Below are 18,233 nucleotides of genomic sequence, written 5' to 3' on the forward strand. Positions count from 1 at the left end.
TCGTTCTTGTTAATAAACGACCCAGTACTGCCCTCGAGCGGCTAGCTGACCACGTTATAATAATCTGTTATAATCACACGACATACACACACGACTGAAGATCGTCTAAATACGTGCAATGTTTGCCCCGCCTGTTAAACACACGACAGAGAGCGTGAAGAAGTTCCGCTTCAGTGTGACTGAGAGTCGAATCCTAATCAGAAAGATCCGCGTCTGTCTCAAACTCCTGGCTCGAGATGGACTGGACGGCGTTCTGCGCGCTTTTCTCGTGTGTTTCACTCGTTAGTTCCTCGAAACTACATCCTCGAGTGACGGTGGACACGGGTAAGATGACATTTATTCTCAAGATCATCGTTAAAGGCTAACCAGTAATACATATTAACACCATGCTTAGGTCCTCCTGATAGTTTGTGGTACAAAACGGGCGAGATGGAAGCATTGAGATGCCAAAGAAATTGGATTCGGTTGTAATTTAATTGAAATTAAAGGCACGATAATTTCAGTTTAAATGAGTAGAAATATCCCATATCTCACTTCGTTTTCTCACTTATTTTAACAGAACTCTATCTTTACCACCCACAAACCACTCCAGTCCCTTATCTGACTCACAGCTGTCTCTTCTGCTTTGTGCGTTATACATATTTACAACTTCACTCTGCCTCTCTCTTTAGGTATAACCAGGTTTTCTTTCGAAAATAATATTAGTTTAATGAAACTCGGTGACGCTTCTAGTGACAAAATCATCTGGGTCGGAGGACAGAGCGTGCTTTATTCCATCAGCCCAACACAAGGCTCCAAACCCCTTCAGGTACGGTAGACCAGACTGTAAATGAAGTATTTTACTGTAAATGATTATGCAAAAAACGTGTGTAGCTTTGTCTGTGCTAAAGATTTTAAACACTTTTGAAGAAAGATATTTTTTGTTAATGCAAGCATGAAGACGTCACTTATCTCATGAGCCCTTATTTGTTCAATGTCGGCTGACTTGTCTTTGGATCCTTGTTTAGGTGAACGTCCCTCCATTTCAGAACGAAAACAAAGATTCAAACAGCTCTGTAAGTATTAAAGGATCAGGTCTTGCTGACTGCTTATAATACAGTCTGATTACACTCCATGATATTAATGCGAGTTAATAATAATGTTACGTTAAAGCAGTGGTTCCCAACCGGTGTGCCGCGGCACTAAGGGGTGCCGTGGGATCTTTTGAGGGTGCCGCCAAAATTTCAACAAAATTTTTTTATTAAGGCAAAATCAGTGTAAACAGTATTCTCATATCATCTAGGACTAGGTATAAGGTGTTTTTGCATGCAAACTCTCGAAATGAAACAAATAAATAAATAATAATAAAAAAGCTACGGAAATTTTAAATATCTATTTCCTTATAAGGGTGCCGGGAACTTTTGAAAGGCTTTCCAAGGGTGCCTCAAACAAGAAAAGGTTGGGAACCACTGCGTTAAAGTATTAAAACCCTAGTAGACTTGAGTACTACACTTCAGTAGAAACACAGGTTAAGATTCCGTGTGTTTACACACAACACAGCTTTTATTGTGTGTAACTGAACATTGATATAAGCAGCGTTGTTGCAGGAAGTTCGTGTCTTATTAAAGGAACACTAGAAGTTAAAAAGTTGAGTTTTACCGTTTTTGAATCGATTCAGCCGATCTCCGGGTCTGGAGATGGCACTTTTAGCTTAGCTTAGCATAGATCATTGAATCTGATTAGACCAGTAGCGTCACGTTCAAAAAAGGGTTTGAGTATTTTTCTGTTTTAAAACTCGACTCTTCTGTAGTTATTTGATATCACTGCTCTTGCTGCGGTCATGGTACCAAACTTTCTGGATTATTACGCCGGAATAACTATAGGTCCCAATCATATCGGTCTAGAAAACCGCAACGTTTCATTTTCCATCGGTGGTAGTACATGATAGAACTATAGAAGAGTTGCGTTTCAAATAGGAAAAATATTGAAACCCTTGGTTGTTTTTAAAACGTGATGCTACTGGTCTAATCGGATTCAATGATCTATGCTAAGCTATGCTAAAAGGGCTATCGCCACTCGTTTGAAGTGCTGTCACTCCTTTAAAGGGTCACTGATTGCTGTTTAACGGTTGTTTTTTCCAGCCCCGTTCCCTCAGGTTCTCTGTGCTCCAGGAGGGGGCTGATGGAAACGTCCTGTTCATCTGTAGTTCGTTTGACGGAAACTCAGAGTGCTGCAACTTGGTATGGCCTTTTTCTGAATGCTTACGTTTTTAAACTCAGGGGAAAGTACGAAACTGAGCCTTGCTTTTTGTTCCAGACCTCCAGTTATTCTCTGACCGATTGCTTCACATCAGAAAATTATGAGCCAGATATTAATGAGCCATCATTACTCGTTGGTGAGTGCTGCACATTTTGAAATGCATGCATGTTTGCACACGTAAATTAGAATAATGGCTGTTTCATTTCTTGTTGAATATGATGTCGTTTATGATATTGAGGGGCATTCAACATCCATATCTCTGTAGTAAATGTTATCTGAAGAATGAGAGACGCTCTAAACCACCCACCCAGAAATTCTTGATTATGAGTAGTATATTGTTTCACACATAGCTGAGAACAGAGGAGTATTATTATTTCTCTCTCCTCTGCTCTTCTAAATACAGAGTCTTTTAAAATGTTTTTAGAAGTGCAACTTTTCTTTGGCCAAGCGCTGAAGAAATAGAGATGAGTGAAATCAGACATCACGAAACAGTGTTTCGCAACATTTCTTGTTCGAGCAATGGTTCAGGAAACTGTAGTCATGTTGAAACCCGGTGCTGCTACTGAAGCTCTTAATGCATTTGCATGATATAGTTCAATGCAGATATAACATATAACTCATTGTTAATGTTCAACTCGTAACAGAAGAGCTGAGTGATATGACGTTACCACAAAACCTTTCCACCCTGGTCTCCAAACCAATGGAGATGTTTAGCAGAATGTTCAAGCTGCTAAATATCGTGAAAAAAATCTCAATTTTCTAGCTTTTAACCAAGGATCCAAGCAAAGGATCTCATTATATTAATACCACCCTTTAATTTAGAAGTTTCTACCCAAGGTGCCGTAGTTTTGCTTTCGTTGTGTCAGTTTAGCGGCTCATTTGCATTTAAAAATCTACGCAAAATAGGCATTTTCATAAATGATATAATGCATGATCTGTGGGGCATTTTGAGCTGAAACCTCACATACGCATTCTAGGGACACTAAGAGACTTACACATTGTAAAAAAGGCATAATATATCTGCTTGTATTATAAATATCTAATTGGATATTCTGCTTTAAACAGCTCTTTTTGGGGTTTCTGTAAAGTCTTACAGTACAGTACGCAGTAGAAGGTTCAAATGCTCATTTTCGGTTAATAGACAGTGTGTAAAGAAATTCTTCACAAGGGTTTTTTGTAATGTGATTAGTTCAGTGGTTTGTGGATGGGGAACTAGATATTTCCGTGCTGATGGTCTAGAAATGCTCTCCATATATAGATCTGTACAGACCCATGTTGACCCTTATATAGAGAAGGCTTCTCTAGACGATGTGTGTCTGGAGCACAGAAGCAGTCATCCGCAGCTCAGCTATATTTGTAGCAATATACAACAATACATTAGATGAGTCATTTTTCGTTTGTGCCAAACATCATTAGGATATTAAGTGAAGGTTGTGTTCCATGAAGATATTTACTAAATGTCCTAACATAAATATCAAAACCTAAGTTGTGAATTATGCATGGATAAGAACTTTAAAGGTCATTTTGTCAGTATTTAGATTTAGTAAAGTCTTTTAATTCTGAGAGTAGTTTTTTTAAAGGCCAAAAAGTGGGTTCGTGCAAGCTAAATCAGGCTCTAGCATTTATTTGTTGTACTTGTTGTCAGTTATGCTTCGCTTGACAATGCGCTGATTGGCATGGCGTGTAATATTAGCTGAGTGCAGCACAGTATTGTTGTGATCATTGTCAGAAACAGGAACTTGTCTGTTCACTCCAGCCTTAAATAGATGTGTGAAGCCCATCCGTGCTGTCAGGGTGTTCAACAGGGCACGGCTGTGAAATTATTAGGATGCTATCAGTGTTGCAGACAACAGTGCAATCCATTGAACCGGCTGCACACCTCATTTTCATTGTTGTAAAAAATGTAAATCACTTCTATTTTATTACCTGTCTTACAGGAAATATGCTGTATTTCACCAAGCGTGATAAAGGCTTATACAGGATAAACAACAACAAAAAATACAACATTTGGCCTCAGACGAATGAAGAGGGTGAGAAAAGCCTTACTGCAGAAGCAGTCACTTTCTCCCTGAAATGATGTCGTTTTGATTCTAAACGGCGCTGTTTTTTTTTCTTTAGAGCAAACTTACCTGAAGCTGGTCGCTGGGAAAGGACAACACAAAGACAAAGTTTATTCCTTCTTCACCGAGAAACATAAGAGTGAAGACGAATCTGAGCTCTGGATCCCGCGAGTCTCTCAGAGCTGCATGGTGAGTGTTTGTCCCTGGACTCAGTCTTCTTCTTCTTCTTTCGGGTTCATTGTCGCTTGGCATCTCATCTTCAAAAGTGCATTAGTGCCACCTGTTTGTCTGGAGCGTGGGCACTATTTGCTGTCTTCACTTCCTGTAGTGTCCCTTGTTTGTTTCCATGACTACTGTCCACGCCCCCCTTGTCACCTTGTTTAGTCTGAGAGTCTGTGTGTATTAAGGTGGTGCTTTTCTCTTGTGTTTGCTGGTCTTCATACGGTGAAGATGTTCCTGGTTCTCGTGTCTTGGGTTGTCTGAGTGGTTTGTGATTAAAGCTGTGTCTGCACATGGATTCTCTCTCTGCCTGATCTCCTCGTTACATCAGAAAGAGCGAAGCCTATTTGTTATCGTTTTACTAAGCCTTAAAGTTCGTTAACGTTACTCGCCCAAAAAACACACCTGTGTGAAGGACTTTCTTCTGTTGAACACAAAAGGCTTGAAAAATATAAAGTCATTTATATGTATACACACACACACACACATACATATGTGCACACACATATATAAATGTATACACACACACACACACACATATACACGCACAGACATATATATATACACATAAATATATATACACACACACACACACATTAAACAGAAATGATCTGATTTAAGGCTGTGAGAATATTTTGGAACCGAAGCTCAGTGTGGTTATCACTTCAGTTTTTTTTTGTCTATTTATCGGAATCTATCTGCCAGTAAGCAACACTAAACAGCCTGATGTTCTTGTTGTCTTTGTCCGTCTCTGAACACATTAAGGGTGAAAGTCTGCATTTCCTGTGCACTTTTTCACCTGAATATGACAAGTGTGGTTTTAGTGTCGAGTTCATAAAAATATTTATTCTTAGAAGATGACGTAAAGATGAATCCGCTTTTTTGCATCATAATAGATCTTTAGAATAGTTCTTGTGTTTCACTTTATGCGACTGCATTATATCATTTTAGCCTTTTTAAAAATGACACACTTGCATAACCTGGTCGTTATTCTGATAATCATTTAAACCCCTCGTGTCGGTCCCAACGTTCTTATGTGGAAGAGCAGAATCTTCACGATGATTTCTTGAGAGTAGTTTATATGCTCTATGCAGAATTAAACCCAACACATCTGTTTCAGGACGATAACGGCGGATCTAAGAGCCTGCTTCAGAGCAGCTGGACGTCTATGATTTACAGCCGTCTGTTCTGTGGGAAAGGATATGAATTCACTAAGATGATAGATGTGGCCACACTGGAAACAGACAATGACATCAAAGTATATGCGCTTTTCAGGAACTATTGGTAAGACATCTCATGACTTTAACCGTGTTCGGGGCAATGCATTGCAAATAACAAGTAATGTAATCAGATTACTTTAAGTAACAAGTAATGCATTGCTTTTGAAATATAAATATTTCCTTCTAATTAATAACACCAGGCACTTTCCCACGTATTGTCTGATAGCTCTTGTGTTGCCATATTGTGAGAAATCAGGAGTAAGCGTGTAACGCATTACGAATAACCACGTAACGTAATCAGATTACTTTTAAGTAACTAGTAATGCATTACTTTTTAATTTGCAAGAAAATATCAGTCACTCTTTCAAGTAATGCCACTTTGTTTCCCATGTATTGACTGACAGCTCCTGTGTTGCCATGTTGAGAGAAATCGGGAAATAGTGCAAAGTTGTCGTGTAGTAATTCTAGACTAAATATGATAATGCGTTTATTCATCTCACCTGCACAAAAACGATTCAGCGTTCCTCGAAATTAATAAAAACTGTGAAAAGCAAACAGAATAGGATGCAAACCTGCAGGAAATAAATACGGTTTAATGCCTTTTTATTATTCAGTTCCTTTGCTGTGAAATCGTTCCACTTTTGGTGCGAAACAGCTTTAACGTTTGCCAGAAATGCTACTCTTTATATTAAAAACCAGACCAGATGAGAAAGAGTAACCAAAAAGCAACATCACGCATTCATTTCCATAAAAAGCAACACAATTGTTTTTGTATTGCATTGCATTAATTTTAAAAGGAACTTTTCCCAGCACTGGCCTCGATGGCTGATAGTTCAAACTTCTGTAAATATCAACGGAAAGAAGAGAGAGCGTGCGGATGCAGTGTGTCTCAACAATAAAGCTCTGTCTCTGTTTACAGGAACATAAGTGCGGTGTGTGTTTATAACATGACTGAAATCAGCAGCATCTTCACGTCTTCTGAATTCAACTCTAGAAGCGTTCCTGACAATCACCGGCCTGGAACGGTAATTATGAGCGATTATGTAATTGTGGCGTCTGTAGATAAATGAGTTTAATTGCAGATTTCGTCATAGAGTTCCGATCATTTCTCTTGCGCTTCACGAATGATTCATTCTAGAGTTTTTGAGCCAATATAAACAACTCCCGATGAATCACATTGATAATCACTTATCAACAACGTCTGAACATTGTAATAAAAACACGTGTATTGATTCATGTCATACTGATTCACATTGACGTGTACACGATCGGTGTGATTCATGATGATAGAGCGATTCTTTGAAACGTCTTTTTAGTGTGGGACGGACAGTACTGCTCTATCACCTGAAGTGCTGGGGTTCATGAAGGATCGTCCAGAGATGAAGGACTGGGTGATGCCAGAGAACGGGCCCCTGCTGTTCACACACCGTCATTACACTCACATACAGGTGGACCGGGTGCGGGGCCACACCGTCCTGCTTCTGTCTCTAGGTGCGTGGATTTCATTTCATTTATTGAATTAGACCAATTTAAGATTCTGCTGAATAGGGTCTTCAGGCAGCGACTTCTGATGGTGAAAAAAAGTCAATTTTCGCAATGTTTAATTGCATTCGTTAGTTATGGAAGCCTGTTTCTGCCAGCGAATAAAAAATAAATAAAAAGGTAACTGCGACTTTTTATCTCAGAACGGTCTTCTTTCGGGGGATCGTGAGATATAAACTCTCCGTTACACATTATACAACTCTGAGCGGGCCTTTTTTTGGCTTTATATCTCACCATCATGACTTTGTTTCCAGTTTATTTCACACAGTTCTGAGAAAAATTGTGAGGCGTGAACTTGCAGTTGCGAGAAGAAAACAATTGTGATTAGTGAGATAAAAAGACCATTAACAGCTTCCATAGTAAACCAACAGGAGCCAAAGAATGCAAAACTCACCGAGCAACAGTAAGGAGGATAATGGCATAATGGATCATTTACTCATTTGACAGAATTAAAACAATTACCATTACATTTATTTACTACAGCAATTTAGCTATTATCCTGTACACTGTAAAAAATGAAGATGAAAATGACTTGTGCCTATTTTTTTTTGTTGAGTCAACTAAATTATTTTAGTTGACTCAACAAAAAATCAGGATGAAACAACTATGTTTTTTTTTTTTTACAGTGAATCATTTACTGTACAACATCACAAAGAAGTTAGTAGCGCAATCAAAATAAATCATACGAAATTTCATGCCATCTTTATTTTGTTTCTTTATACAGCAATATCCAAAATGTTTCTACGAACGGTAGCATGTAATGTGAAACGTCATGTGAATAAACCGTGTTAGTCACGTACTTGGTTAGCACGCTGTCTTCCTCAGTAGTTCCCTATGTAGTTCATTCGGTTCATGTCCTGTTGGTAATGTTTTCTCACAGAAAGTGGAGGAGTTCATAAAGTGCTGGAAAATCCTCTTTTTGTGATCGCCGAGTATCTGCCGTTTCAACACGAGACGCACATCACCAGCATGCTGCTGGACGCCTCGGAGGTACGGATTAACACACAACGAGAGGACTACAGTAATGTACTGTATAACACGGAGTATCAGGAAAAGTTTGGTTCAGCTTGAAGAAACATATTCCTATACTACTTATAACACTACTACTACTAATAACAATAATATAAAAAATATATTTTTAGAGGAATAAAACCACTTTTTGAAACTGAAACACTATTATTGTATATATGAATCGTTTTTATGAATTCAGTTAATTAGAAATGCTTTTTAAATGTTAATTTCGTTTACCATTAAAATGGAGTCTGAAAAAATACAATGGAAGACTAAAAAAGTAAATGGAAAAATAAAACATATTTGATAGGGTCCTAAAAATGTCATTTTTGTTCAGCTTTTAGCAAATTGTTGTTAAATTGTATACATTTTCTGGTAGCAATTAAATAGACATGCTTTTTGAGTACTAACATTTTATTTAACCAAAAGATGGACTACAAAAACAATAATTAAAATGAAACCATAAAAAAATATTAACAGTTTCATATATAGTATAAGTAAAAACAAATCAATATTAAAATTTCGTGATGCCAGTAGAGCATGCCTCCAGCAACAGCCAAGTTCATGAGTTTAATTCCCAGGCAAAGTATGATCTGATTCAATTATTATTTTGAATGCAACACAAGCCGCTTTGAATAAAAGCTCCTGCCAGATGCAAAAATATAGATGTTATTCAGTGTGTCAGCGATCATAACAAGTGCAAGGCACGGGATGTTTCACAGAGCAATCCACAATTATACCCGTTTCATTTAACTTTCTATTATTATGAAGGTAGACATATATAGAGTGGAGGGTTTTGTTTCGATTAGACTAGTGCATCTATGACTGATCTCCAGTTTTTAAGTGAAAGCTGTGTTTGGTTTCTCAGCGGCGTCTGTACGTGAGTTCCAGTCACGAAGTGGTTCAGATTGATCTACAGACGTGTCAAGCGTACGGAGACCAGTGCAACGAATGCAGATTATCTCGAGACCCCTACTGTGGTTGGGACGGTTTGCGCTGCACCTCCAGAGCGAAGTAAGACCTCACTGCACACACATCTGCTTCCTTCCTGATAGCGCGTGTATTTTAGGCAACGCTCAAAGCCACGGAAGAGTTCTTTGAAAGGATGATATTGTCGTATGAACGTTATTTTGTGTATTGGGTGTAATGCAATGCGTTTATGTGGATTAAGGTCAAATAAAACACATTTGTGTCTAAAAAGTGAGGTCTGATTGGCCAGCTATCCAATGCATTGCGATTGGCTGATCACCATCATACGAACCCTTTAATAGACCGCAGTGCAGTGGAGAGTTCTGGGTAATAGTGAGGTGGTTTCATCTGCAGAATCACATACACGCTGAAGTCTCATAGTGTTAGTAGTCAGATCACTTTAAGCACTAGTAATAGTGAGCCAATCATTCCGAAACTTCATAACCACTGAAAGGGTTTGCGTCGCCTCACCTGCTCGACCACCTAGCCTCATTTTTGTACATTTCCACTCATTTCCTGATTTCCTACCGCTGAACCATTGACATAATTCCCCCACCTACACAGCGTAAAACCACATGACACACTTCACTTTACAAAGAAAAGTGAATGAATGAATGAATATATCAAGTCTTCATCTCAATAAAGTGTCTTGTTTTCCACAGATTCCCAGCCCTGGACATCTTAAACTGCAGTAAGCATCTCTCTGTTTTTTTGTAACTAGGTGTGTTTTTGGGTCTCGGTGGGTGTCTATCTGATTATGACTGTTCCTGAACTACACGGTGTTTCCTGAACAAGGCAGGGCCGAATAAAAAAGTTCATGCATATCTCACCGCAGTTCTGTTGCAAGCAAACGCCGACCACCTTCTACACACTTTCAGGTTTAGTGAACATGACTCCAGCTCCATCTCTGCATCTGCTCTGGGTTTCTTCCATGCATTTTGCAGAGGCCTACGGTCACATGACTTTAAAGACTCGCTTGACTTAAAGCAATAGCTCACCCAAAAATGAACATCATCTACTCACCCTGGAGTATTTCCAAACCTGCACGAATGGCGTATTTAATTTCATTCACTTTCGTTTTTCATATTTCTATATTCAGAACTTTACAGGCCTATATAAACTCTACTTGTTCCTGTTTGGTGCTGACTCGACTCGACCTTCTGCTCGGCGTCTTGACACTTGCATAAAACATGTGACATTTGGTTAAGTAACACGTACCAACCCTCTTCCCAAACGTGTCATGAGAAGTATCGAACAAAAGGGAAGCTTCAAGGGCTTTCTGTAGTTTCTCATCTGTTTAACGATTTAATGTAAAATAGGCAGCTGTCTATTTAGGGAGCATCCTCTCAGAAATGTGACCGTTTTGAGACGTCACTGCTCAAACCACTATTGATTCATTAGCACGTGGCCGTCTTGAGCCAAACGATCCCTTTTAATTCAACAATTTCTGCCTAAACCTAGCTAGAGAGTATTTGTGAGTCAGAATGCTTTAACAGCCGTGTGTTCCACAGATAAGCCCGAAGCCGCTCCGTCTAAGACCGAGGTAGAGAGCGAGTCGACGGTGATCCACGTCTCTCCGTCCTCTAAACACTTCCTTCTCTGCCCAAAGACGTCGCACCACGCCGAGTACCGCTGGTACCGCGGGGAAACGCTCGAGGAGTGCGTTCACTCCAAACAGAGCTGTTTGTACCTCATCCACAGCATGAATGAGACTCATGAAGGACACTACAGGTGCGAGTCTACAGAGGAAGGCTATACTCAGACGCTCAGACAATACACGCTCAGCATGAGTCGCTCGGACGGGCTCCGTCTCGCTCCTCTGTTACTGATGCTCACAGCCTGTCACGGCCTGCTGGCGTCCTTCTGAAGGTATTACCGTAAAATGAATGTTTATCGAATATGTGCAATACCGAGCTTCTCATGAAAGCCCGTTTAGTCATCGGTCATAAGAGCATGCAAACACACGAGGTGGATGTGGGAGAGGATGTGGAGAGATTTATGGGATGTTTTTATCGTTATTTTCACGATCAGCTGTATTTGTCATGAGTTCAGTCCAACATTTGGACACAAACTCGATTTATTTTAATGCCCTTTTGATCTAAAGGAGTCTGAATGGTTTAGCTGGCAAAAACAAATCAATATTTTTTAGAAATTACATTTTTTTTTTTACTCTAAGTCTCAGTAGACAAAAAAAATATTTCAATATTTTAAGATTTTAACAATTTAAAAATATAAATTTAATATGAATTTTAATATTCGAAAACTTAATTAATAAAAAGAGGCTCATATGTAGGAGTCTTCATTTGTGTAACATTTAGATCATGTCATCCCCAAACGTATATTTGTGTAATTCTATAACTATTTAAACTATTATTCTAACACGAGGAAATGAGTGATTAAGTATTTGAGTGCTGGCGTGTGTAATATGTCCACGTTCAGCCTTGTGTGATTGTTATCTCCTAAAAATAATTTATAATTCCCGACTTTGAGAAAAGCACGTCGGTGTAAATCACTTTATTTCTTCATATTGGCATTTCATTGCCTTGGACAAAGAAACATCACACCTGGTGTCCTTTATTGCAGAGACAGATTGTGACACGCTGGTCATTCTGAAAGCGCGGCTGTGTCTCAACACTCTTCTTTACAATCAGTGACACTTCATGTGATATTTGGCAACATCTAATGACTTTCAGCCATTTTTAAACCTTGTCCTGCTGAAAAAACCCCTGCTCAACAGCGGCTGGCCTAATTGTCTGTAGTATATTATATTATCGCCAAATCTTGGTTTTAATTTAGCCAATATTGACCTAAGATCGATCGATCTATCTATCTATCTATCTATCTATCTATCTATCTATCTATCTATCTATCTATCGTTTCATCAATGAATAGTGTTCACTATAAACTGTGATGCTCCACTAGCGACGACGTTCATCCAGTAATGACTGTATGACGTGATGAGAGTCATATTTATTTATCAGTAAAATGAAAATGACATACTGATGTGTAAAAAGGAGGCGATGGGTAAAGCTGGTCTTATCCGCCCTCTCTAACTTGGTTTTTATATAGATATATAATATAAACATGCCAAAGGATCGACAGATGCTGTTTATTTTTTTGTCTTTGTACTTTTATATTTTTGTATTTATTAGAGATTATTTCACAATAAATTAAGTGTCCTTAAGCATTTTCAAATGAAAAGGATGTGAAAAACAAACACTCCACCCACCCATAGAGGATCTGGCGCCCCACGCCTCTATAAAGGTCATGGAAGCAGTTTCACGATCAGTTCATCATTAGTCATTTATTTCCCTCAAGTGTTGGTGGATTTGTCCTTTCACACACTCATTTTTCTAATTAAAGCGTTTAAAAATGTCCCTGTTGTTTTCACCTGTTAGTCACTGAGTTATTTTACACACACACACACACACACACGCACACACACACACGCATGTGACCCACAGCATCATGTCACACAGGAAAACCAGCATCAGCTGTTTAGTAACTTTAAAAGTTCAACGACATTTTATGCTGCAACTTTTTTTATGAAAGGCTGTAGCCGTCAGCTCTGGCAATAATTTACACACCACCCGTTTCATCAAACTTAAGATTTCTTCTTTACTTCTAATTTATTTTCTAACTTGAGACATTTAAAAATATTTTGTTTTCTCAAAAATTCTCAAGAACACGGTTTTTCCTTACAAGTTTTTTTTCTCAAGAATTTCAATTATTCTTAAAAGTAGTCTCTGAAGTTAAAACATCCTCAGACTTATCTTAAATTCCAAAATGTAAAATATATTTAAAGACGTTTTCACTCCCGAGGTTGGACTTGTGAACTCCTTTACTCTGTTAAAATGCATGCAATATATTGTCGGAGGATTTTATCGGCTGGATTATCATTAAGTAGTAATATTATAGGTAGCTAGTGTTATGCTGTAAGGTTTAAACAAAACCAAATGTGTGTAGAGCTTCACTGGAAGACGAGAGCTGAATGTATTTCAAGAGTTTATGAAACCGAAAAAAAAAAAAAAAAAAAAAAAAAAAAAGCTTGCTTACAGGATAAACCACAATGAGGAACAAACTCAAAAACATGCAAAAAACTAATTAGTCACACAGATGATATACAAAGTACAGCTATATGTTTAAAAGCCATGAGAACCATATATTCTACTGCCAACAAATGTAAAGTCAAACGTGTACCTTGTATTTATGGTAAAGTGCTGCACTTTAACACACAACCAGTTCAACGAGTATTCATATTTTATTAAAACAGCATGGGCAAAACCCACTGCGCATATCATAGAAGAAGATTCAAGGTTTCACTTGATTTTAAGATCTACGCGCACGTGTCAGTCTCTCTGCGCATGCGCGCCACCTCGAGGCTAAAGCAGGCTAAACTTCACCTGTTTCTGGAAAAACTCTACAATTAGTTTCTGCCGTTTAAAGCGACCCCCGACAGCTTATTATCATAAAATATAAAATTACAAACATAAAGACTGCCTGGTCTATTGTTTTATTCACTGAAACGCGATTATTCCAACTGTTACGATTCTCAAGACTTTACGTATTTACTGGGATCTTAGCAGCGGTAAAATATCATCCACTTACTCGGAGATCCTCGATATATTTTATTCTCTTTTCATTTCTGAGTCTTTGTTTTAGCGCGCACTTTTTTTGGCGCGCAAAACCAACAACGAAGCGATATGGCAGAGATTCTTTACATTTAAACCATTTAGCAGTGGCGTTTATCCAACGACTTTTCTCTTTTTTTACCTCACCCCATTTCAAAACCCGAGTCAAACACACTTAAATCACCGATCATTCTACCGATTTTCACAACATACCCGCCCTTTATGAAAATAAAGCAGGTCTAGTCCTACCTAGCATGTCTGAGGCTAATTCTGTGGAGCAAACACCCTCCAGCGCTGTTCTGAAGACTCGTGCTCGTGTTTTTTATCCAACGTTACCATAAAGCAAATATATATTTTGGTAGCATGTTTCATGCTAACCGTCAGCAGGTGACGTAAGCACCTGAACTCGCGCGACCAAACTGCAGCACGTGACCACACAACGTTATTTGATCAAGGTGATCGTAATGCTTGTTATGTCTTGAAATGTTGAACTAAATGAATTCAGGCATCACGAAACAATATTCCCGCCAAAAAAAAACCCTCCAAGACTCACCATATATTCAGGATTGAAGAAATCAAATGTTAAAAAAGCCACAGAACGAACAAATGAATGAGTAAATAAATGTAGTTCACATCTTGCAACTAAATAAAAAAAAAATAAAAAATTAACTGCAACTTTTCCTAAGCAAATGTGAGTTTACTATATATCTCAAAAATCGGTCACAGTTGCACGAAAAATGCCAGATTTTTCAAAATAAGAATTGTGAGATTAAAAAATGAATCTTTTTAATTTTATCACTCTGTGGCTGAAGTAAGCTTCCATAGATCTGTGCACCAGCGGCAACGTTTGGCATCGTTTCTGCATCCTGGAACCCGTTTATGGGTAAAACCTGTAGCGTTTTGAAGCATTAGACACACAAATAAAAGTGGGACAACGTATCTGCACAAGGTTTTTTTTAATCCAGTTCAAACAGAAGAAGAGCTGCAGCAAAACATGGAGGATCAGAGCTGGAACAGAGAAGAATGGGTCCTGAGAACGGAGAGAAAGCACATCAATGTGGCCTTCAAACCTCAAGCGGACCGGACACAGAGACGCGCGTAAGTGTGTTTCCCTGGTCACCTGACCCATGACATCACAATCATACAGCATCGCGGTGACCTCTGACCCCCGAGGCCGAGGTCACCCGGTCTTTGGTTTCTAGCTGAGCAGCAGCTGAAGGCAGTTTGATTCGGTTAAGGTGAGCAGGTCTGGCCACCTGATTGTACAAATGCATCAGTTCACGTCTGGTTTTGCCACAAGAGAAAGACACGGAGAGAAAGGAAAGTCCAGCTCGAGGGATTCACGTCCAGCATATTCCAGATCCTGCGCGGAAGCGGCAGCACGAGGTATGTAGTGTAAATCTCCACAGCAGAGTCTGAGGTACTTCGCCACCGATTATCCATTTATATCATCTTAAAAACAACAAGAGTTCACTTAAAAACATCACAGTACTTCCTGAGAGAGACGCCTTCCTGGGACGGAAGGCAACAACGTCAGACAAAAACATCAGGCCCTGAAGCATCGGTGTGGAAGAAAGAGGACGACGGTTTGCTCGAGGAATGATTGCATGCTTACGCCGAGAACTTCGTCACACCATTCGTGGGTGAATCTCATGAAATGACCTTTGACCCCAAATCAACAGGAAGAGAAAAAGGAGAAAATGACTCCTGCTTTTAGGATGTATATATAAAATATAAATTGTGTCATGCAAATATCTATATATTTCAAATCTTGTATGTACGCATACGTGTGCTTGCATATATTTATCAAACTATAATGAAATATGTGCATATACGTATGCATGGTAAAAAAAAATAATAAAATGGCAAAAATTCAAAAGCTTGGGATTAGAACTTTGTCTTTGTTTTAAGGCTGTATCTATCAGGGAAAAATGTGAAATGTCGCAATTTAAAATAACAGTTTTCTATTTTCATATACAACTTATTCCTGTGAATTTTCAGCATCATTTCTCCAGTCTTTCAGTGTCACGTCATCCTTCAGAAATCATTCTCATATACTGGTTGCGAACGCTTCTGATTTGGAAGCAGTTTTTTTGCTCAAAATAGAAATTCCGTGTACTCCAGTCATTGGTTCATTGCTATTTTTAAAGAAATATTTTATATTATTTTTATATAATTATTTATATAATTTTTAGGATGTGTTAAATGGAGGAAACGTTTTTTAAATGTTGAATAAATGCTGTTCTTTTACATTTTTATTCATCTGAGATTCGGCGCTGCACCACAGAAATAAACAATATTTTAAAGTATATAAAAGTAGAAAACCACTATTAGAAATTGCGCTGATTTTTCACACTATTAATGTTTTTCAGTACTTTTGATCAAATAACTTTTGAATAATGCACATTTTCTTCATTTTTTTTTACGCATCGTTAAATTCAATTTGACATCTACTAAATATTCACGCAAGCGTGTGATGATTGATGCGTTTCCATGAGATTCACCCAGCTATGTAAAACCTGCCCTGAGACCCAGATGAAATGATTTGTTTTCGCAGAGAGGGCCGATTGCTCGTTTAAACATTTACTGAGACATTCATCTGGTTTCTGAGGTATTTGACGGTTGTTCTTGAAGACATCATCAAACGAACGCGCTGCAGGACAGCAGATATATATTCCTGAGAACCTGATAAGATTCAGAGACTCATCTCCGCTGACGGGAGAAACCGGCGAGGTCCCGTCAGCGTCACCAATTCAAACCAATTCTACAAAAATTAAAACTACTCCTAACTCCTAAACTACAGATCCTGAGGTACAAGACGCTCCCGTAACGTTCCACCGCTGAGCGTTCGAGGTATGACTGTAAAATGAGGAACCTTGAGTGAAAAAAGGTCATAAGGTCACGAAACGTAATCAGAAGACAGATCGAAACACACTCTAAATAATAATAACAAAACCTGCCTGTCGTTTGGCTGATTGTATTTAGCATTTTGGGACGTCGTTCCTGAAACACGAGCATGACTTTCTAATCGAACCGATTGAACTCGTGATTCACGAACGAGGCCCGTCCGTGTTATTTTACGCATGCGTGTCCATGTACATGTCACTGGACAGCCCGAGTGGACAGGACAAACTGAGGTAATGGTTGTGCAACAGTCTGATGGTCGGCGACGTGTTACGGAGAGCCGCCGGGCTCTGCTGAGCTCCGCCCCTTGGAGGAGGAGGAGGAGGCGGGGCTTTGGCTGGGGGCGGAGCCGGAGAAGGTGAAGCTGGGTCCGGGTGCGGCCGACGCAGACTTCTGCGCGAACAGAGTTCCTGCCGTGAAACACGTCTCCGATTAAAACGTGAATTCATGTAGCATGCTAGACATTGTAAGAACCCAATGAAATGGCTAAAATTAATAATAATTAGGGATGCACTGAATGTTGATGTGATGCGAGAGCCGTTTATAAATCTGTCGCCAACAAAAAGAAGCACTGAACTCTTTCATCATAATTTCAACATTCACAGATTGCGCCCGAATTGCGATCTTTAATATATTCTAATGTTTTAAAAGAAGCCTTTATTTCTACGGCTGATTTAAGAAGGAGATATTGAAAATATTATTCATTTTATGTGAATTTGTGTTTTGCTGGTGGATGTGCAAATATTGTAAATATTTACAAAACGGTAAAAAACAAAACAAAACACATTTTGGCTTCATCCAATGGTGACAAAATGTGTTTTTGTTCGGCTTCAAATGAGAATTTTCATTTTGGTGCATCCCTAATAATAACAATAATAACATGTAGGGCTGGGAATATAAATTGATGCAGAATCGATTTATGGATGGATTTTTAGATTTTCCCAATTATTTATGAAGCTCTTTTAGGGACACAGAGAGAGATGGAGATGTATAACGAAGAGACACTTCACTACTGAATGCAGAACCGTTGTTCAACACGATCTTTTGATGATAATTCGATTCGGAGCTGGCTTTTTAACCGCAGACGTGGCTCTAATCTAGTTTCATCACACACTCAGAAGCCGAGGAAGAGCTGAAGAGCTCTCGTAGACGGGTCTGTTTCAGAAGCATGCAGCACCATCTGCTGTCAGCACCGAGAATTTATCGCCCCGGCCCAAATAACGCTCCGTAAGCCGTACCTGAGTAAACGACGCCGTTGACTTCCACGGACACGCTGATACTCGCCGCCCCGCTGGAGGAGACTCTCACGGACAGATCCTGCTTCTCTTCTACACACACAGACGCTCATTAGCACACACACACACACACACACACGCACGCGTATCAGAGCATCTCTAGCGCACTGACCGTGGGCCGGAGCGGCCAGGCGCAGGTTGGAG

The 18,233-nt window shown here is 39.2% G+C and overlaps 2 protein-coding genes across 3 annotated transcripts in view; one reads left to right on the forward strand and one right to left on the reverse strand.

The window, feature by feature from the left end:
- The first annotated feature begins 95 nt into the window (after positions 1-95).
- LOC122363001 (semaphorin-7A) lies at positions 96-12,636 on the forward strand. The gene is made up of 14 exons (XM_043264852.1): positions 96-324; positions 672-808; positions 1,008-1,055; positions 2,121-2,219; positions 2,296-2,374; positions 4,176-4,268; positions 4,357-4,487; positions 5,638-5,801; positions 6,657-6,762; positions 7,054-7,228; positions 8,160-8,269; positions 9,159-9,304; positions 9,922-9,950; positions 10,771-12,636. Exons 1-14 carry the CDS (start codon positions 237-239, stop codon positions 11,124-11,126), a joined length of 1,761 nt encoding a protein of 586 aa, XP_043120787.1. The 5' UTR covers positions 96-236; the 3' UTR covers positions 11,127-12,636.
- A 322-nt stretch (positions 12,637-12,958) lies between these two features.
- The window catches only part of LOC122362477 (AT-rich interactive domain-containing protein 3B-like), a 41,115-nt gene continuing 35,840 nt past the window's right edge, over positions 12,959-18,233 (reverse strand). The window contains exons 7-9 of one of the 2 annotated variants that reach the window (XM_043263925.1): positions 18,202-18,233; positions 18,033-18,122; positions 12,959-15,342 (exon numbers count right to left, since the gene is read on the reverse strand). The exon at positions 18,202-18,233 is cut by the window's right edge and continues 199 nt beyond it. In XM_043263925.1, the coding sequence (XP_043119860.1) occupies positions 15,326-15,342; positions 18,033-18,122; positions 18,202-18,233 (139 nt within the window). In that variant the 3' untranslated portion in view covers positions 12,959-15,325. Of the gene's footprint in view, positions 17,205-18,032; positions 18,123-18,201 lie in introns of both variants that reach the window. The other variant, XM_043263924.1, reaches the window with a different exon arrangement.

This window comes from Puntigrus tetrazona, chromosome 18 (assembly GCF_018831695.1).
Source record: "Puntigrus tetrazona isolate hp1 chromosome 18, ASM1883169v1, whole genome shotgun sequence".
In the NCBI taxonomy this organism is placed as follows: Eukaryota; Metazoa; Chordata; class Actinopteri; order Cypriniformes; family Cyprinidae; genus Puntigrus; species Puntigrus tetrazona.

Coding starts and splice junctions, on each gene's coding strand:
- LOC122363001 (XM_043264852.1), top strand. CDS start 237: ATGGACTGGACGGCGTTCTGCGCGCTTTTCTCGTGTGTTTCACTCGTT. Junction 1,056..2,120: donor ACAAAGATTCAAACAGCTCT/GTAAGTATTAAA, acceptor TGTTTTTTCCAG/CCCCGTTCCCTCAGGTTCTC. Junction 6,763..7,053: donor ACAATCACCGGCCTGGAACG/GTAATTATGAGC, acceptor ACGTCTTTTTAG/TGTGGGACGGACAGTACTGC.